We start from the raw sequence: 17,965 nt of genomic DNA, 5'->3' as shown, positions 1-17,965 counted from the left end.
ACAAGGACTTCCTTTATATTTCCCATTCCCTTCAGCTTCCCAAACCACATTTGGTTTTGGGTAAACCCCCCCCCCCCCTGCAAAATCTGCAATAAAAAATGCAGCTTTTTCAATGCGTGGCCTCTGCCTAACTGGTTTGATGACTTGTGGCGCTTCAGTCTGCTGATCTCATGGAATTCACCTCATATACTATGCTAATATTTATTTTGCTTTCCTGGTCCTCTTGTACTTGTGGAAAATATATAATATTGCACAGCGTGGCTCAAAAACTATTGTGCAAAATTATAACAAAAATCTAATCCTCGTTTATACATAACGCAAATACACACTCTAGCATGAAGACTAAGGGGGCGTTCACACTGTGATTCTACCAAAACTGCAGGAAAAACAGGTTGGGGACACCTTCCCGGCAGTCAGTTTAAAAACCCATTAATTTCAATGGGTCTCTAAAGTAAACAGTCGGTGTCCGTATGCAGCCTCCCCACCGTGAAACTTTATTTATTTATTTATTTTTACGGACATAAAGTCCTGCAGGTCCTATTTCGTGTTTGGGCAAAAAAAGATTTCATGGTGGAGAGGCTGCAAACAAACACTGATGGTTTGCTTTAAAAAATAAATTGAAATGAATGAGTTTTTAAACTGACAGCTTTCAGCTGGATGTGCAGCGAAAGCAGTGATCGCTCACTAACAGAGAATCCTGTACCAGATTCCCTGTTACTGAGTGATCCAAGCGACTACACGCGTGCCAGCATAGAGGGCTCTGTGCGCCTTCTCTGGCACGCGTACCATAGATTCGCCATCACTGACCTATACACTACAAATGTTTGATGCAGTCTCCATTGCTGACATGGCAGATGTCTAGGCAGTAGTCCAGTTCAGTCCAGACTTGTGGCATTACATCCTATATATTTTTACATTATAACAGGGCAATTTGGGAAACTAAACCCCAATTCCCTTTAAATACAGGCATTGAATTTGTACCAGCTTTTTTGAATTTTTTTGAATCTTCCTGTATTTTGACTGCACATTTAAAGGGATCCTATCATTAAAACTCATTTTTTTTCTGCCTAACACATAGGAATAGCCTTAAGAAAGGCTATTCTTCCCCTACCTTTAGATGTCTTCTCTGTCGTTCGGTATATAATCCGGTTTTCGTTGGTATGCATATGAGTTCTCTCGCAGCACTGGGGGCGGGCCCCAGCGCTCAAACAGCACTGGGGGGCAGTCCCAATGCTTTGAGAGAACTCTCCAGCGTCGCCTCCATCTTCTTTAGGAACAGGTCATCTTCCGGTGGTGGTTTCAAACTTCTAGGCCTCAGGCAGTCGACTGCGCATGCCTGCTAGCCACAAGAAAATGGCCGCTTACAATACTGTGTAAGTGGCCGTTTTCTTGTGGCCGGCGGGCATGTGCAGTCTGCTTTGTCCTAGGCCCGAGGCCTAGAAGTTTGAAGCCAACCCCTGGAAGAAGACACGAAGAAGACCCGTTCCTGAAGAAGATGGAGGCGGCGCTGGAGAGTTCTCTCAAAGCATTGAGGACGCCCCCAGTGCTGTTTGAGCGCTGGGGCCTGCCCCCAATGTTGCGAGAAAACTCATTTGCATACTGACGCAAACCGGATTATATACCGAACGGGGGCGCGGAGAAGACCTCTAAAGGTAGGAGAAGAATAGCCTTTCTTAAGGCTATTCCGAAGTGTTAGGCAGAAAAAAAAAGAGTTTTAATGATAGGATCCCTTTAAAAATGTTTCCCTTATTTAAAGGGGTTTACAGGACTACAAATATGGATGATCTATCCTATGGGATAGGTCATCCGTATCAGATTGGTGGGGGTTTCACACCTAGCACTCCCACCTATCAGCTATTCTCTGTAAGTGATACACAGAGAACGGAGCAGAAAGCAGATCTCCGTTCTCTAAGCAGTGGCCAGACCAAATTACTACAGTCCAATCCCAGTCACTTGAATGGGAGCTAAACTGCAGTGACTTGGTTCAGCCATTGCACAGTTTTTCACAGGTCTGTTTTTCTCCATTCTCATTGTGTCAATTACTGAGAACAGCTGACAGGTGAGAGTGCTGGTTGTCGGACCCCCACCTTAGGATAGGTCATCAATATTTGTAGCCTGGAAAACCCATTTATGTGATAAAGCAGTTTTTTAGAGTAGTGCTATGCGGGAATATGAATAAATTCAAGAACTTGCTATTGCATCTAACTTTTTTCCCTGTGTGTTTGAGTTGCCAAGCCCATAGAAACAAACAAAAAAAATCAAATTACAGTCTCCTGGAGTATAATCTGCACCATTTTTTCCACCTGTATGTATGTATATGTGCTTTCAGTTACCTGTCTTTGCATTTGCTGAGAATTCCATTTTTAGTATGGACTTCCTCGTTGTGATCTAGCTTGAGAGCGGAAAGGCTGTGTTTATAAAGACAGTGCTATTACTTTGGAAAAACAGGAAATTGTACTGTAAATTGCAATGTTTTCCTGCCCATAAAAATGAAAACTGCCACTGTGCCTGGGAGAATCCAACAGGGCATTCATGTCACTTTCTTCACAGATGTTGTCCTCAGTTGCTGCCGTTACTCCCTGTAGACAATGATTCGGCTCAATTCAGAGGTTGATCTTGGTAAACAAGTGTTAGGGATTTGTTTTCCCCCTTAACTTTAAAGAAGACCTTTCACCACCTCCACCAAGTCCAGCTCTCTTATGAATAGTTGCTGCTCCACTGATTCTGGCACATTTGGGATTTTTTTCTCTAGCCCTGAATTTTTTTTTTTTTTTTGTGTACCACTGACACCCATTAAAACAGGTGGGTCCATGATATTCCCAGGCAGCGCATCTATGTTTCATGGACCCAGAGACAAAAAGTATAAAATTAAAAAAAAACGAATTGGATCCATGGTCCGCACAAAATCCTAAAATGAGCAGGATTATGTGCTGTCTGTGATTGAAACTGATCTCGCATATCTGTATGAACTGGACATGTCATGACGCCCTTATAGTGTGTCCTTTTGGGTTTTGCCAAGATGGGTCAGCAGCAACTGAATGTGAATCTGCAGCAGAGGCTCTGGACCTGTTAAATGCCATTAGTCTTGTGTTTGGGGGGAGGGGAGGTTGTTGGATCACAGTTTGTTGCTACAAAACACTGTATAAGTAATTGAATATAATTATTTTCTCCTTTTGTCATATCTTGGATCCTCTGCGGTTTATCAGGTTTAATGCTACTCTGTTCTCACTGGTTTTACAAATACTGATGAAAAATACTGACCGTGTGAAAGTAGCCTTAGGGTGAATTCACACTGAGTAAACGCTAGCTTATTCTGAACGTAAAACACGTTCAGAATAAGCGGCGTCTAAAGCAGCTCCATTCATTTCTATGGGAGCGGGGATACGAGCGCTCCCCATAGAAATGAATGGTCTGCTTCTTTCACTCCGTGCAGTCCCATTGAAGTGAATGGGGAGTGCCGGCGTATACGGCAAGCTCTGCTCATGCCGGAGCGTACACGCCGGCACTCCCCATTCACTTCAATGGGACTGCACGGAGTGAAAGAAGCAGCCCATTCATTTCTATGGGGAGCGCTCGTATCCCCGCTCCCATAGAAATGAATGGAGCTGCTTTAGACGCCGCTTATTCTGAACGTGTTTTACGTTCAGAATAAGCTAGCGTTTACTCAGTGTGAATGCACCCTTATACTTTCTAGATTCTGTTGTTTCTGTACATACCTCTCAATTCAGGATCCTGCTAGCTTTAATATGACAGATTGTTGTTGCAAGCTGTTCTTCTCATCTACAAGAACACCTAGGTTTTCCATGTTCTAGTTCTCTGCACAACCCACTTGTACCATATTTGTTATAACTGCTCTGTCAGAAATGCTGAATAGTGTTTGTCTGGATGTTCTGGTTGTTCCGCTCATCCACAGTTTAGGAATACTGAATGGGTTTGGACCCAGGCTTGTCTGACTTGCATGTGCTGATACAGTTTTGATATTCTAAATAGAAGGGTAATGTTATTGTAGTGTACACAATGTCATAGTAAAGTTAACACCATCACTTTACAATCTTGGCCAGAGGTGACATTAAAGCTTAGTCTCTGAAAACCAATAGCCTCTATTTATCAAAGCCTCTATATTAAGAATAACATTGCAGTTTTTGATCTTGCCCCAATATTCATGGCTGGGAGGATGGGTGTACAGTCTTAAGAAATGACCTAACAGAACTGTTCATTATTAAAGAGATTCCATTTTTAGAATCCCTTTTTGAACTAAGACCACGTCCCAATAGCCTTAAGTAAGGCTATTCTTCTCCTACCTTTACTATTCTGATCCGTGTCGCCGTTCCGGTGTTTAGTTTTTTCACCATATTCAAATGTGTCTTCATAAAGCACAGGGGGCGTCCCCTGTGCTGTCTGAAGACTCTCCAGCAACCCCTCCATCTTCTTCTTCTGATCACCTCTTTGCCACGTCATTGGCCGCGTCTTCAGCTGACTGAGCATGTCCGTTTGGCCATTTTCCTGTGTAAGAGGCCGCAGGAAAATGGCCGCCGGACATGTGCAGTCAGCTCTTTTGGCTAAAGACGTGGCCGATGACGCGACAAAGAGGCGGTCGGGAGAAGAAGATGGAGGCGTCGCTGGAGAATCTTCGGACAGCAAAGAGGAACTCCCCCCTGCACTTTCTAAAGACTCATATGCATACGGCAAAAGAACTAAATAACACCGGAAAGGCGGCGTGATCGGAATAATAAAGGTAGAAGAAGAATAGCCTTTCTTAAGGCTATTCCGACGTGGTCTTAGTTCAAAAAGGGAGGCTAATGATAGAATCCCTTTAACTTCTTGCTAGAATGACAGGACTAAACACTACACCAGAGTTTATGTATTTGTCGTTTTCCCTTTCAGTGTTTATATATCCTGCTGCAGTAAATCTAGACATTGGCCAAATTGTATGTGTGTGTGTGTGTGTCTGCAACTCTTCACCAAGTTGCGTAATATGCATTTTTTTTTTTTTTTTTTATTCCCCTACAGTCATCTGTATGTTCCAAGATTGTGCAGCTCCTGGGACAGAATGAGGTGGATCACCATCAGAAGCAGGTGGTTATGATAAGTCAGGACAGCTTCTATCGCATACTGACCCCAGAGCAGAAGAGTAAAGCTCTCAAAGGCCAATTCAACTTTGATCACCCAGGTAATATTTATTCATATTTTAGCCTTTGTGTCCCTCGGACTATAAATTGTACAAATGAGGCCTTTTCTAGTGAAATAGCTCTACGTATTAACTATTGCCAGGTTCTCTGTCTTTTATAGTGTTTTGTCAGTTTGGTCCTTTTTTTAATCAAAATTGATTGACTACTTTTTTTTTTTTTTTTAAAATTAAAGATGTATTTATTGTTATTTTGTACATGCTTTATATGTTAGGCCTGGTTCACATCTGCGTTCGGTATTCCGTTAAGGGAGTTTGCTTGGGGAACCCCTGAACGGAATACTGAATGCATTGACAAGCGGTGAGCTTATGAAAACACACAGACCCTATAGACTATAAACGGGTCCACGTGTTTTCCATGCGGTGTCCGCACGAGACATGCGGAGAGGAAAGTACTTCATGAACTACTTTCCTCCCCGCATGTTGTGTGTGAACACTGTGTGGAAAACACACAGACCCCATTATAGTCTATAGGGTCCATGTGCTTTCATAAGCTCACCGCTTGACAATGCATTCGGTATTCCGTTCAGGGGGTCCTCAAGCGGACTCCCCGAACGTAGATGTGAGCGAAGCCTTACTGTTTGCAAATTGTTGCTGTGCATAGATGAAAGTCCCACACTGTATTTTTTTTTTTCCTTTCTCCTCTACTTGAGGCCAGAACAAGGATTCCTGCCAAGAGTCTTTTGTAAGCACACAACATCTGGTGTGTGTATTTTTCTTTTATTAAATAGTTCAATGTTAATGTTGTCTTTCCTTTGTCACCCAGCCTTTATATGTTCCAAGAAATGATGCATCGTACCAGTTGTCTCAGTCACTAGAAGTGATTCATTCACTCCTCAGAGAGCCATAAAGTGTTCCTACAGTTATACAAGTGCACTAACACAGTCCATACAAGATCATTAAAGATCTAGGATTCTATGACTTGTGCAACACATTTTAGGGAGACCAACTGAATAAAAACGCAGCATGTGAACACAACTTACTGGGAAGCGTTTATTGTGGGATCAGATTGTGTGATTGTTCTTTTAGATACTACAGATACACATACATATATGCTCTCTCTATTTTTTGTATATTTGTTGTATGCTGTATATAGATGTAAGTAACTATATTAATGTGTGTATATATAATGTGTGTATACACATACTAAAATTTATGCTTCATATAAATACTGTACACATACGTACATGTATGTAGATATATACACATACAACTATGAAGGCAAATATGTATATGGATATAATACAGCTATATAGCAAAGAGGAGAGTATTGCACATCATCAGAGGGTGTGAATGAAAAACTACTAGGAGGTGCAGTGGGCGGAGGATAGGAGGGGCTGACACTGCCACAACTAAGACATGTAAACAAGTAAGTATTGCGTAAGCCTGACAGTATGAGGAATGGTAAAAAAAAAAAGTGCAAATACACCATTGCTCACCAGTAGTTAATGTTTATTCATTCATTCATTCATTTGACAAGCATTTCTGCCTTTAACCATATTTTCTTTTTCCCAGAAAACTCAATTAACTTCAATTAATGGACTAACTTAAAGCGATTCTACCATTAAAACCTCTTTTTTGTGGATAAGATGTCGGAATAGCCTTTAGAAAGGCTATTAGTCTCTTACTTTTAGATGTTATCTCCACCGCGCCGTTCCTTAGAAATACCAGTTTTTACCGGTATGCAAATTAGTTCTCTGGCAGCGATGGGGGCGTCCCCACTGCTGCTCGAGAACACGATCCTGCGACGCCTCTATCTTCGGCTGGATCCTCCCCTTCTCTGTCGTCTTCCTCCTGTGTCACGTCCGACGCCTGCACATTTGGCTCTGCCAGTGAGACACCAGCAGAGCCGAGTGCGAATGCCGGCCGGCAGCCATTTTTGGGAGGCCTCTCCTGCATTGAACTTCAAGAGCAAGAGCGTCTCACTGGCAGAGCCAACTGCGTAGGCGTCAGAGGTGACGCAGGAGGAAGACTACAGAGAAGGGGAGGATCCAGCCGAAGATAGAGGCGTCGCAGGATCGTGTTCTTGAGCAGCAGTGGGGACGACCCCATCGCATTTTCAGCACTGGGGCCCGCCCTATGGCTGTGAGAGAACTAATTTGCATACCGCTAAAAACCGGTATTTCTAAGGCACGGCGGAGATCACATCTAAAGGTAAGAGACAAATAGCCTTTCTAAAGGCTATTCCGACGTCTTATCCACAAAAAAATAGGTTTTAATGGTAGAATCCCTTTAAAGATAAGTCATCAATTTTTTTTTTTTAACCTGCTTTGTCCATGATGAAATTTAGTAACCTTATAAGGGTAGTAACTGTTTGAACAGCAGGTGCTAGTTTACATATAATTTTTTATGTAGAAATATCCACTCACCGGCCACTTTATTAGGTACACCACGCTAGTAACGGGTTGGACCCCCTTTTGCCTTCAGAACTGCCTCAATTCTTCGTGGCATAGATTCAACAAGGTGCTGGAAGCATTCCTCAGAGATTTTGGTCCATATTGACATGATGGCATCACACAGTTGCCGCAGATTTGTCGGCTGCACATCCATGATGCGAATCTCCCGTTCCACCACATCCCAAAGATGCTCTATTGGATTGAGATCTGGTGACTGTGGAGGCCATTGGAGTACAGTGAACTCATTGTCATGTTCAAGAAACCAGTCTGAGATGATTCCAGCTTTATGACATGGCGCATTAACCTGCTGAAAGTAGCCATCAGATGTTGGGTACATTGTGGTCATAAAGGGATGGACATGGTCAGCAACAATACTCAGGTAGGCTTTGGCGTTGCAACGATGCTCAATTGGTACCAAGGGGCCCAAAGAGTGCCAAGAAAATATTCCCCACACCATGACACCACCACCACCAGCCTGAACCGTTGATACAAGGCAGGATGGATCCATGCTTTCATGTTGTTGACGCCAAATTCTGACCCTACCATCCGAATGTCGTAGCAGAAATCGAGACTCATCAGACCAGGCAACGTTTTTCCAATCTTCAATTGTCCACTTTTGATGAGCTTGTGCAAATTGTAGCCTCAGTTTCCTGTTCTTAGCTGAAAGGAGTGGCACCCGGTGTGGTCTTCTGCTGCTGTAGCCCATCTGCCTCAAAGTTCGACGTACTGTGCGTTCAGAGATGCTCTTCTGGCTACCTTGGTTGTAACGGGTGGCTATTTGAGTCACTGTTGCCTTTCTATCAGCTCGAACCAGTCTGGCCATTCTCCTCTGACCTCTGGCATCAACAACGCATTTCCGCCCACAGAACTGCCGCTCACTGGATGTTTTTTCTTTTTCGGACCATTCTCTGTAAACCCTAGAGATGGTTGTGCGTGAAAATCCCAGTAGATCAGCAGTTTCTGAAATACTCAGACCAGCCCTTCTGGCACCAACAACCATGCCACGTTCAAAGGCACTCAAATCACCTTTCTTCCCCATACTGATGCTCGGTTTGAACTGCAGGAGATTGTCTTGACCATGTCTACATGCCTAAATGCACCGAGTTGCCGCCATGTGATTGGCTGATTAGAAATTAAGTGTTAACGAGCAGTTGGACAGGTGTACCTAATAAAGTGGCCGGTGAGTGTATATTGACCTTTATGTCCTTTTCAGTTGACTACTTACCATCCCAAAATTCGTTTTTTCTTTTGCAGATGCCTTTGACAATGAACTAATCTTGAAGACTCTCCGAGAGCTCATGGAAGGGAAAACTGTGCAAATCCCAGTTTATGACTTTGTTACTCACTCCAGGTAATTGGAAGACAGACTTGCATTGCTCTAAGGACATACATACTATAATATACAAATAGAAAAACCATTTGGCAGCACATAACAATAAAAGCACATGCTTGAAGGAACCACATTCACAGGTACCTTTTTAATAGTAAAACCAAAAAAGAAGGCTCAAAGCGAGCTGAACCCTTGTACTAGGAATAAACTGCCATTACGGGAATAAACGGACTATAAAATGAAATCAATTTATATATCTTTTTAATACCTGTACTCTTCAACCATGGCTCTATTATCAGATAGACTTCTTGACATTGTACTCTCTGTAAGCAATATCCTGGTAGCGGGAATGACTCTCATTAATTTGCCCTTTTAACTCCTAAACCTCTGAAAATGTCTCTCAGCTGTCTGCAGCACTTCCATGGAAATGAAAAGAGTGCAGAAGACTTACATGTCTGTCTCACCATTCATAGAGAGCTATAGAGAAAGGGGAAAAAACAAACACCCCTGTGCAGAACCTATTACTAGCTCAAACGAGGGTGTTTAGTGACCCAAAACTAAGCCCACAAGTGTATTCTTATATGCCAAAAGAAAGAAAATTGTTCTTGGTTTCTCCCAAAAATGTTTATCTACAAGAATACACTTAAGGGAGGGAAGAGCCTGAGGGATTTTTTCTTCTGAAGCAATCCTGCTTGGTTTGGGTCATTGATGGAGCGGCACAGGACCCCTTTAGTGGTCCCAGCAGTTGGCTCCTCGCCTATCAGACAATTTTCCCATACCCTGTGGACTATGTCTAGTACCGGGATATTTGGCTTTAGATATTTTTTTTCTTAGAGTGTAGCTTCAGTTTAGATAAAATTTACTCATCCTAAATTTTCATTTATCACATACTTTTTAGGTTATAAGCTTTCTTTGCCTGAACCTACCATTCCGCTCTGCTGCTATAGGGAAGGTCCAGGCTACACAGTTCTCTGTCCAATCTATATTTCTTCTTATGACATCACTTCATTGTGAAATCTGGATCACTCTTTTGCTCCAAGAATAATTCTAGACCCTTTTTTTCGCTAGTATGGAGTGCAGTGGAAACCGGAGATATCTTGCTGCTGCCAGCATACCATGTGACCTCAGATTAATCAGAGCCCTGCCCCTGCTCGGTCATGTACCTATTCTGTCTAAATGTTTCCCTGCTCCTCCTTTGCACCTCAGCTTATCTATAAACTCCCTGTTGCATACTGCCCATAGCCATCACTGCTCCATTGCCTTCCCCAGTTTTATCAGCAGCAGATACAATTGCAGCTTTTAGGGCCTTTGCTAACCTTACCCTCACAATATACAGTCCTGGAACATCAGTTTGGCTCTGCAGGGTTTTGCAGAATCGGGAAATAGACATGGGTTCGGGTGTTAGACATGGCTGGCAGCATCAGCCCTAGCATACTTCTACTAATCCAACTCAATGACTACCTTGCATAACTTGAATATAAATGTTAAAGTAAATGTTGTCCCCTTTAAAATTGTATTATTGGGGGCGGGAAATATTTGTTATATTTTATTATAGCAGATTTCTAAAATGATCAACACTTAAAAAATTCACTGGACAAACTAGTAATGTCCGGTGACAGACTCTGCAGAAATCTCTACCCACAAGTCATGGAATCCTGCAATATGAGTGGGAGTGTAAAATGCCAGTGGTTTGAGAAGCTGTCAGAGACACAATGTACTTCCTATCATCTTTGTTCAACAGTGCTAAGGGGCAAAGATCTCTCCGAAGTACAGAACTGTCCTCTCTGCAGTCTCCTTTTCATTTGCATCCCCTTTAGTCCTTAAAAATTAAATCTCATTTCTAAATGCATAGTAAGTGAGCCATATGAGATATATTCTACAGTATTATATATGACCTTGCCTGGCCTATTGGTTATATTTCCTATCGTGATCATGGAATCCTGTAATATCCTTCTCCTTTATGAATACTTACATTCAGCTTGCCTGTTTCTGTATATGTTTGGTTTTGGCATGAATAAGCAAACTCCCCTCTACAGTTAGTGTGGACAAGGGTTAAAGGGGTTGCCAGGGCAAAAAAAAATAATTTTTTAAAATCTGTCAGGTGCAGCAGTATAAAAAACCCAAACTTTTCCCAAGGCTCTGGTGACTCTCGGCGTGGTTCGGTCCTCCTGGTCTGTTGTTGTCTTCTGCCAGAAGTCCCTGCTATAAGTGACCTCACTACCTGTGACATTCTGGGGTCTCTTCCTGAGGCTACGGATTGACCTCACATGACCACTGAGGCCAATCAGTGGCTTCAGTGGAAGGGATCCAGGACAAGAAGGTTAACTAAATGTTGCTAGAGCTGTATTAGCACTTCTAAAACAAAACTCTCTCCATATTGTCACTTAGCTACCCTGTATGTTAATGTCTGACCCATTAAAGAGCCTTGAAATAGGACTATGGACTAAGTGGTCATATTGGTAAGAGCTCATAACCTAATCTTACAATCTTACCTCTATGAAATGAACATGTCTGATATAAGGTGCTAACACCATGAAAGCCTCTTCAGTTTTCATTTTAAACATTAATATTATATACCAAGGAATCAATATCAGTTCATAACACATTCAGATGGCAAACGTAGTCTGTTTTTTCAAGCAAGTTCTAAAATGAAAAATGTGTTTGCACATTTCAATAGCAATAAGTTTGTAACCTTTCTAGAAATAATTAGCAAATGACGCGAGTAACTTCAATGCTTTTGACAAGTGTCTTCTAATGATTCTGCAGAGACTTGCACTTTTCTTGCTGCAGTTGTCCATTCTGGGGGTCTCAGGGTTGCTTATAGAGACTTTTGCAAAGTCACAGACTGCTTAAAAGGTTTGTTATAACAGTTTTGTGCAAAGGTAGCCATTATGATATTAACTCTTGATCTGGATATTGCTTAAATAGCTGTTTTATTTTCACTTTTTCATTTTTATTTTTCTACCTTAAGGAAAGAGGAGTCTGAAACGGTTTATCCAGCAGATGTAATACTGTTTGAAGGCATTCTGGCATTTTATGTTCAAGACATCAGGGATATGTTTCAGATGAAATTGTTTGTGGACACAGATGCAGACACAAGGCTATCAAGAAGAGGTGGGTGTGATCACTAATATGTGCACATATGAAGATGTTAAAGAAGACAATACCTCCAATCCATTGTATTACCTTCAGTTAATAGCTGCTGTTCTGCTGACTTCAGCGCAGTTTGAATTTTCTTTCTAAACCCCTCCATTCCCAAGCGACAAGCAGTTAGTTTTGGTGCCTGATGTACTATTTAGGCTCTGTGATGTCAGGCAGGGGGCGTGATTCAGGGCTACAATCGGAGGCAGCCAGTGTCCAGGCTCCGAATCACACCCCCTTGCCTGCTGCTGCTGCTTTACACTGCCCTCCTGACAGTACAGAGCCTAAACATTATAGTCTTGGTATTCATAACCAAGAGCATATAACCCAAATTTATTAACCTGGAAAGACGCTATAGGCAATGCAAGTTTGTACACTGTCTCTTCCAAAGTATTTGGGAGGCCTGGTCTATTTCCATGACATAAACACCCAGTTGTTTCAAACTGCTTCATCCAATGTGAAATGCATTTTCTGGGTGTGGAGTACACTGATAATTCCAACATGCAAAAAAACTTTTTTGCTTTCACCATATTGTGTTACTCTGAGTAAGCACAATTCAAATTTGGCTCTGCTTTTGCACCAACTTTCTTTTGAATCACCCTATACTATGAAATATCACTTTTTCTCCTATGCTGTAAATGAGTATCTGGTAGTAACGGAGTATCAATCTTGGAGCCACCAATATTCTAGATTTAAAAAAAAATAAAAAAAATTTCCTATTGAGGCCAATAATAGTTGGTTGTGCAGTCTTCAGAAAGTTGACAGCTGTGCCTTGGACAATATTTTCGGATGTTCATTTTCAGTAGCTGTTAAAGGTTACAAATGTGCACCCAAAATTATAACAATTTATTTTGAAGTTGCCTTCCAAATGCCTCTCATCATTCCTAGTGTGAGATATAAACGCCATCCCTGATCATTGACTCTTGTAGTCATCCAATAAATGACCAAAATCCAACTATGTAAAAACGGGTTTGCTGCCAAAATAGGCAAACTGTATGGGGACCATGGAGAGTCATATTAAAGGAGTAATTCATGGCTGTTTTTCATTCAAAAAGAGCTCAACTTTCTCTTTCCAGTAAGTGACAACATAGCAGTACCATGGTCATCTGACCAACAGACAAGTCCCATTCAAATTAATTGGACTGATCTGCAGCATGGCTATATGACCGAAAGACATGATGTCAGTTCCTGAAATACTGCTAGATAACCCCTTTAACAGTCATTCATTTACAATATAGTTAAAATCAGGCAATGTAAAAAGCACTTTAAAGGAGCACGGATCGCCTTATTGTTGATTGACACATGTTATGTCCAGACAGTGATCTGTGTTGAAGGACCCTTAGCCCACTTTCACACGTCTTGGTTTGGTTAGGAAAGTCAGGGTCAGTGTATCGACCAGAATTACTGACCAAAACCTAGCTCCATTCAGCTCAGCTTCATGTGGGACAGTCACCTGGCCTGAACGCTACCATGTGAATCTGGCCTTAGACTTTTAGCCAGATTTCAATATAATGGAAATATTTTTATCTTACATAGCCTTAGGTTATAGCTAAAAATTTGTGACTAATAGTAAATCTTTTTCAGGATTAGTTGCTTGGAGGCATTGATCAAGTGAAAGCCCATCTACATACACATTCTGTGGCAGACATACATCTTGTTAGCTTTCAACTATATGTGCTGATCAATAGACCAAATAAGGAACTTGCTATAAATGAACAAACCTGAAGTTGTGGATTCTCTAAACTACTTTTTGTCGGACAACCCCTTTATCACCATTCTCTGCTGTGACTGATGTCTAATGGATATACAGTGAACATATGATGAAACCACTCTTCCTATTTCCTTACCTTCCATTGAGATTTCCTTCTCTCTGCTTCTGTGGATAACCAAACATGTCTAAGTAGTTGGTGGATTACTTAGATATGACTAATAACCTAGAAGATGGAGAAAGCTACAAGTGCATTTTCCTGCCACTTCCTTAGTTCTTTATTGGATTTTAGAACATTTAGTAAATCATATATTTTTGGCTAACATTTTGTATTTTTATGTCAGTTTTGTATTATCTGGAGATTCTTTTTCTTAATGTTTATTTACTGCAGATGTTTAAGCTCGGCTCTTGCCAAGAATTAATACAATGTTGTAAAAAATATGCAAATCTATTCTCCAAGATGTAATTAGGAGAACAGTGCCTCTGTATGCTGCCCTCTAGAGGGCAGCCTCCTTAACATCATGCATGACTCAGTTAATAAGCCTACTAACATGATGCAGATTTAATTGCCAATTTAGTATTTTTATTCCAAAAGGAACAGATTCCCAGCTATGGACAGCGCTGTTTCGGTCTTTTGGACCTCCTCAGCATAGCGCAGTAATCTATTTGATCTTTGGTTGGCTGTTTAATTCTATATGTAAAATGTTATTTTATACAATATTTTCTATTTCTACATAGATGTTCATACTGTACTGTATTATCCTGCACAGGCCAGTCCACTGATTTATTGATTTATTTTGCAGTGCTGCGAGACATCAATGAACGAGGGCGGGATTTAGAGCAGGTTCTTTCACAGTACATAAAATTTGTGAAGCCAGCCTTTGAAGAATTCTGCCTACCTGTAAGTAAACCTGATATTTAATCATATTATGTCTGCTTTATCAGCATTATTGGAGGTGGATTACCTAGTAAATGTCCTGTATACTTTGTGTCTGCCTCACCAGAAATTCCGAAAGAAAGCAGACACAGACGGAATGCTAGCTTAAGAGCCCTTAATGCTATTTAATCGCTGTGGTTTCCCCCTCATTGTCTTGTAGACCAAGAAATATGCTGATGTGATCATTCCCAGAGGTGCTGACAACCTGGGTAAGTAGCCGTTCATTCTAGGCTAAGAGGTCAGTTTAGGATGTGGGAATGGTAAGCTTAGCTTTTGCTGAATTATAGACCATGATAGTTTTTAATAGCTAATGGTGAATTGCAGCTTATCACTTTTATTTTATGCATTCTATATAGCAAATTATCACCATTTTAGATCAGTGATTGAAAGTCCATGTATGACTGTGCATGTATAGATAGCTGTTATTTGCCATCTAGGACTGCCACTTTAACATCATCACCGTTTCTGAACAAAGAATGATATAATTGAATTTGAGGGAGTTTTTCTGAAGAACCCAGCCTATCAACCCGCAGATAGGTTAACGTCATGTGAATCAAATAATGGTTTCCCCTTGTGAATTGGTGCCTCTGTTGCAGTTTTAGTCAATATGCAACTGAGTTCATTGGAGCAATATAGACTCTGCCACTGCATGCCACCTTGTTCAGGTGTGCAGTCTCCTTGAGAAGACTATAAGAATTATATTGAATGTTTTATCTCAAAACAATATATATTCCTTCTCTATAATATGTTGCTTGCAGAATTGTAGACCGGTTCCCTTTACATATAGAATGAAATGTGATCTGAGTCTTTACACCTCTTAACCCCCTCCTGCTATATGCATCATAGGTAGAGAAGTTGAGGCCTTTCTATATATTATACAGCAGATAGCCACTGGCAATTTCCAACTGCTCCAGTGCTGGTGATTTTAACTCTACACATTGTAACGGATTGCTGAACATGGTATAAAACACTGCAATACAGGGGAAAAAAAAGTTAAAAAAAAGTCTATTTAAGATGGAAAGGAATGAAAAATAAAATTATCTGCAGTAGAAAGGAATTAATAATGAAACCAGCTATCAGCTGTTGGAAATGAGACCCCTGGGGTCCGCAGTTATTGCTGGGAGAGACTACGTTAAGGTAACCATGTAATGTATGTCCAGGCAAGGTCACCAAGGTAGATGTGTATTTTATCATTTCATTTTTATTAATTATGTGAACACGCTCTTGTCTTGATTTGTTCTTTCACAGTTGCAATAAACCTGATTGTTCAGCACATCCAGGATATTTTAAATGGTGGTTTATCAAAGCGACAGACCAATGGTTATACGAACGGTTACAGCAGCCATCGGAGTAGGCATTCCTCAGAGTCCAGCAGCAGCCGACCTCACTAAAGTGCCCAGTGAAAATGGAATCTTGTATACACATATACCAATACATGTTCCTTGCAGCTGTACCATGGAGAGACAAGGATTGAGGCTTTATTTGGAGCGTAATAATTTCCTACAGCATATTTACATGCTGGCAAGTGCTCTGCAAGAAAAGTGTTACTTGACTACTGCATCTTGAACCAAACCTGCTGGAATTTGCTGGTGTCTGTGCGGGAGATGGAAATCAGTGGCTTAGTATGCTGATGGCTTGTATTTTGTTCCCCCCCCCCCTTTTTTTGTAACTCTAAATTAGGGGAATGTTATGGTGGCTACGGTTAACAAAACTTGAACACTCACAGTAACTACTGTAAGAATGAAATTCATACATCTCCATGGAATCCAATTATTTGTGTTTTGTCTCAATGTGAATTTCTGTACAAGTCAGATATTTGCCACAAAAGTATTTTCCAAGGTTTGGCATTCTAAGTGTTCATTGAGAGTAAATGGTGATCATACATTGGATGGTTTTTGGAAATGGATTGGAGTTGGCATGGAAGTTCAATTTTCCATTCAATATGCTTTTGGCCTTTAAACTGGGGTTCTCTAATGTTATGTAACAGGTGATTCTAAACTTGGCAGACCAAAATTCTTGCCCTTCTCCCATACCGGTGGTGTGGACAGGGAAAATCAAATTTTCATTGTTTTTGAAGTTGGCAAATATTTATTGTATTTACTTTCTATCCTGTGATATTGCTTATCTTTTTGTTTTGTTCTCTACAGACATGTACCCTGTTGTGGATCAATTTATTATATGATCTACTATCTGGGTGCCAGAAATATGAAAAATGCAAATATTGAAAAAAAAAAAAATAAAAATAAAATTTTACTTGACTGAACTGTTGAGTTACTGAGTTACAACTTGTAATATAAAAGCTGGGGCCTAGAGTAAATGCTCCTCACTTAAAGAAGCACTCCAACAAAAAAAAATTCACCCTTGCACTCTTTGTATGCTTGTCTGTGACACTGCAGGTTTCTTACATGTATGCTACTCTCATATCCCTACAATTCAGCTTCTCTTTGGCTCAGGATCAAATACCATCTTGGCTTTTGATTTTTCACCGTCTTTGTTCTACTATCAATCGCATAATACAGAAGCCCACCATCACACAGTATCTAGACTGTATTATACATTCCTTCTGGAGCGCAGATTATCAGTATACAGTTAGGGAGACTGAGCTGTGAGTCCATTCACTAGCGCTGTGTCACAAGAACTGACTGACTGCTCTTCAGTAGTTAGTGATGGGAGTTTCTGTTACTCCAACATAGACTCTCCACTGATGCAGTTCATCAAACAGGAGGTCTCAAAACTGACTTTTTAGTTCTGGATATTTTAAGTCAGAGTCCTATGACCATGCAGAAGAGAAGGATTTAGATAAAAAGGAGTGAATAAGATAATATTGGCTGAATTATAGATCTACTGTATATAATACATTGGAGTAATGTGTATACAATGAGTGGAAAAAATCATCAGAGTGGGGCTTTAACATTGGGTACTCTGGCAAAATTCAGATCAAAGCAATGTCTTTAAACATGGACTAGAAATACAAGTTCGACAGTACTTACAAATGCAACAGAGTGAACCCCAACTTCTGCGATTGGTTATGTGAACCTATATGGTATCTGTATCAATATAATAACAAACAAAAGCAAAGTAATTCTAATTTAAAAATAATTTTATTAATATTACAAATATCACAAAAGGGAAAACAAGACAGTTAAAAACAATTTAAAAAGTCTCATCGAAATATGGGTGGAGATTGCAGTGTCACATGTAAAATATGATAAACAGCATATGTATTACAGTGCTGTTAATAGATTATGCACAATACCCAGACAGATAT

At 40.7% G+C, this 17,965-nt stretch overlaps 1 protein-coding gene across 1 annotated transcript in view; it reads left to right on the top strand.

Annotated features, from left to right (window-relative positions):
- The window catches only part of LOC142218179 (uridine-cytidine kinase 2), a 28,355-nt gene extending 11,427 nt beyond the window's left edge, over positions 1-16,928 (top strand). Inside the window, exons 2-7 of the mRNA XM_075286716.1 lie at positions 5,011-5,170; positions 8,836-8,932; positions 11,883-12,025; positions 14,564-14,661; positions 14,858-14,906; positions 15,946-16,928. Of these exons, the coding sequence (XP_075142817.1) occupies positions 5,011-5,170; positions 8,836-8,932; positions 11,883-12,025; positions 14,564-14,661; positions 14,858-14,906; positions 15,946-16,088 (690 nt within the window). The 3' untranslated portion in view covers positions 16,089-16,928. The remainder of the gene's footprint in view (positions 1-5,010; positions 5,171-8,835; positions 8,933-11,882; positions 12,026-14,563; positions 14,662-14,857; positions 14,907-15,945) is intronic.
- Positions 16,929-17,965: the final 1,037 nt, after the last annotated feature.

The sequence above is a fragment of the Leptodactylus fuscus genome, chromosome 9 (genome assembly GCF_031893055.1).
Source record: "Leptodactylus fuscus isolate aLepFus1 chromosome 9, aLepFus1.hap2, whole genome shotgun sequence".
NCBI classification, from domain to species: Eukaryota; Metazoa; Chordata; class Amphibia; order Anura; family Leptodactylidae; genus Leptodactylus; species Leptodactylus fuscus.
This window is presented reverse-complemented; position numbering and strand designations above follow the sequence as displayed.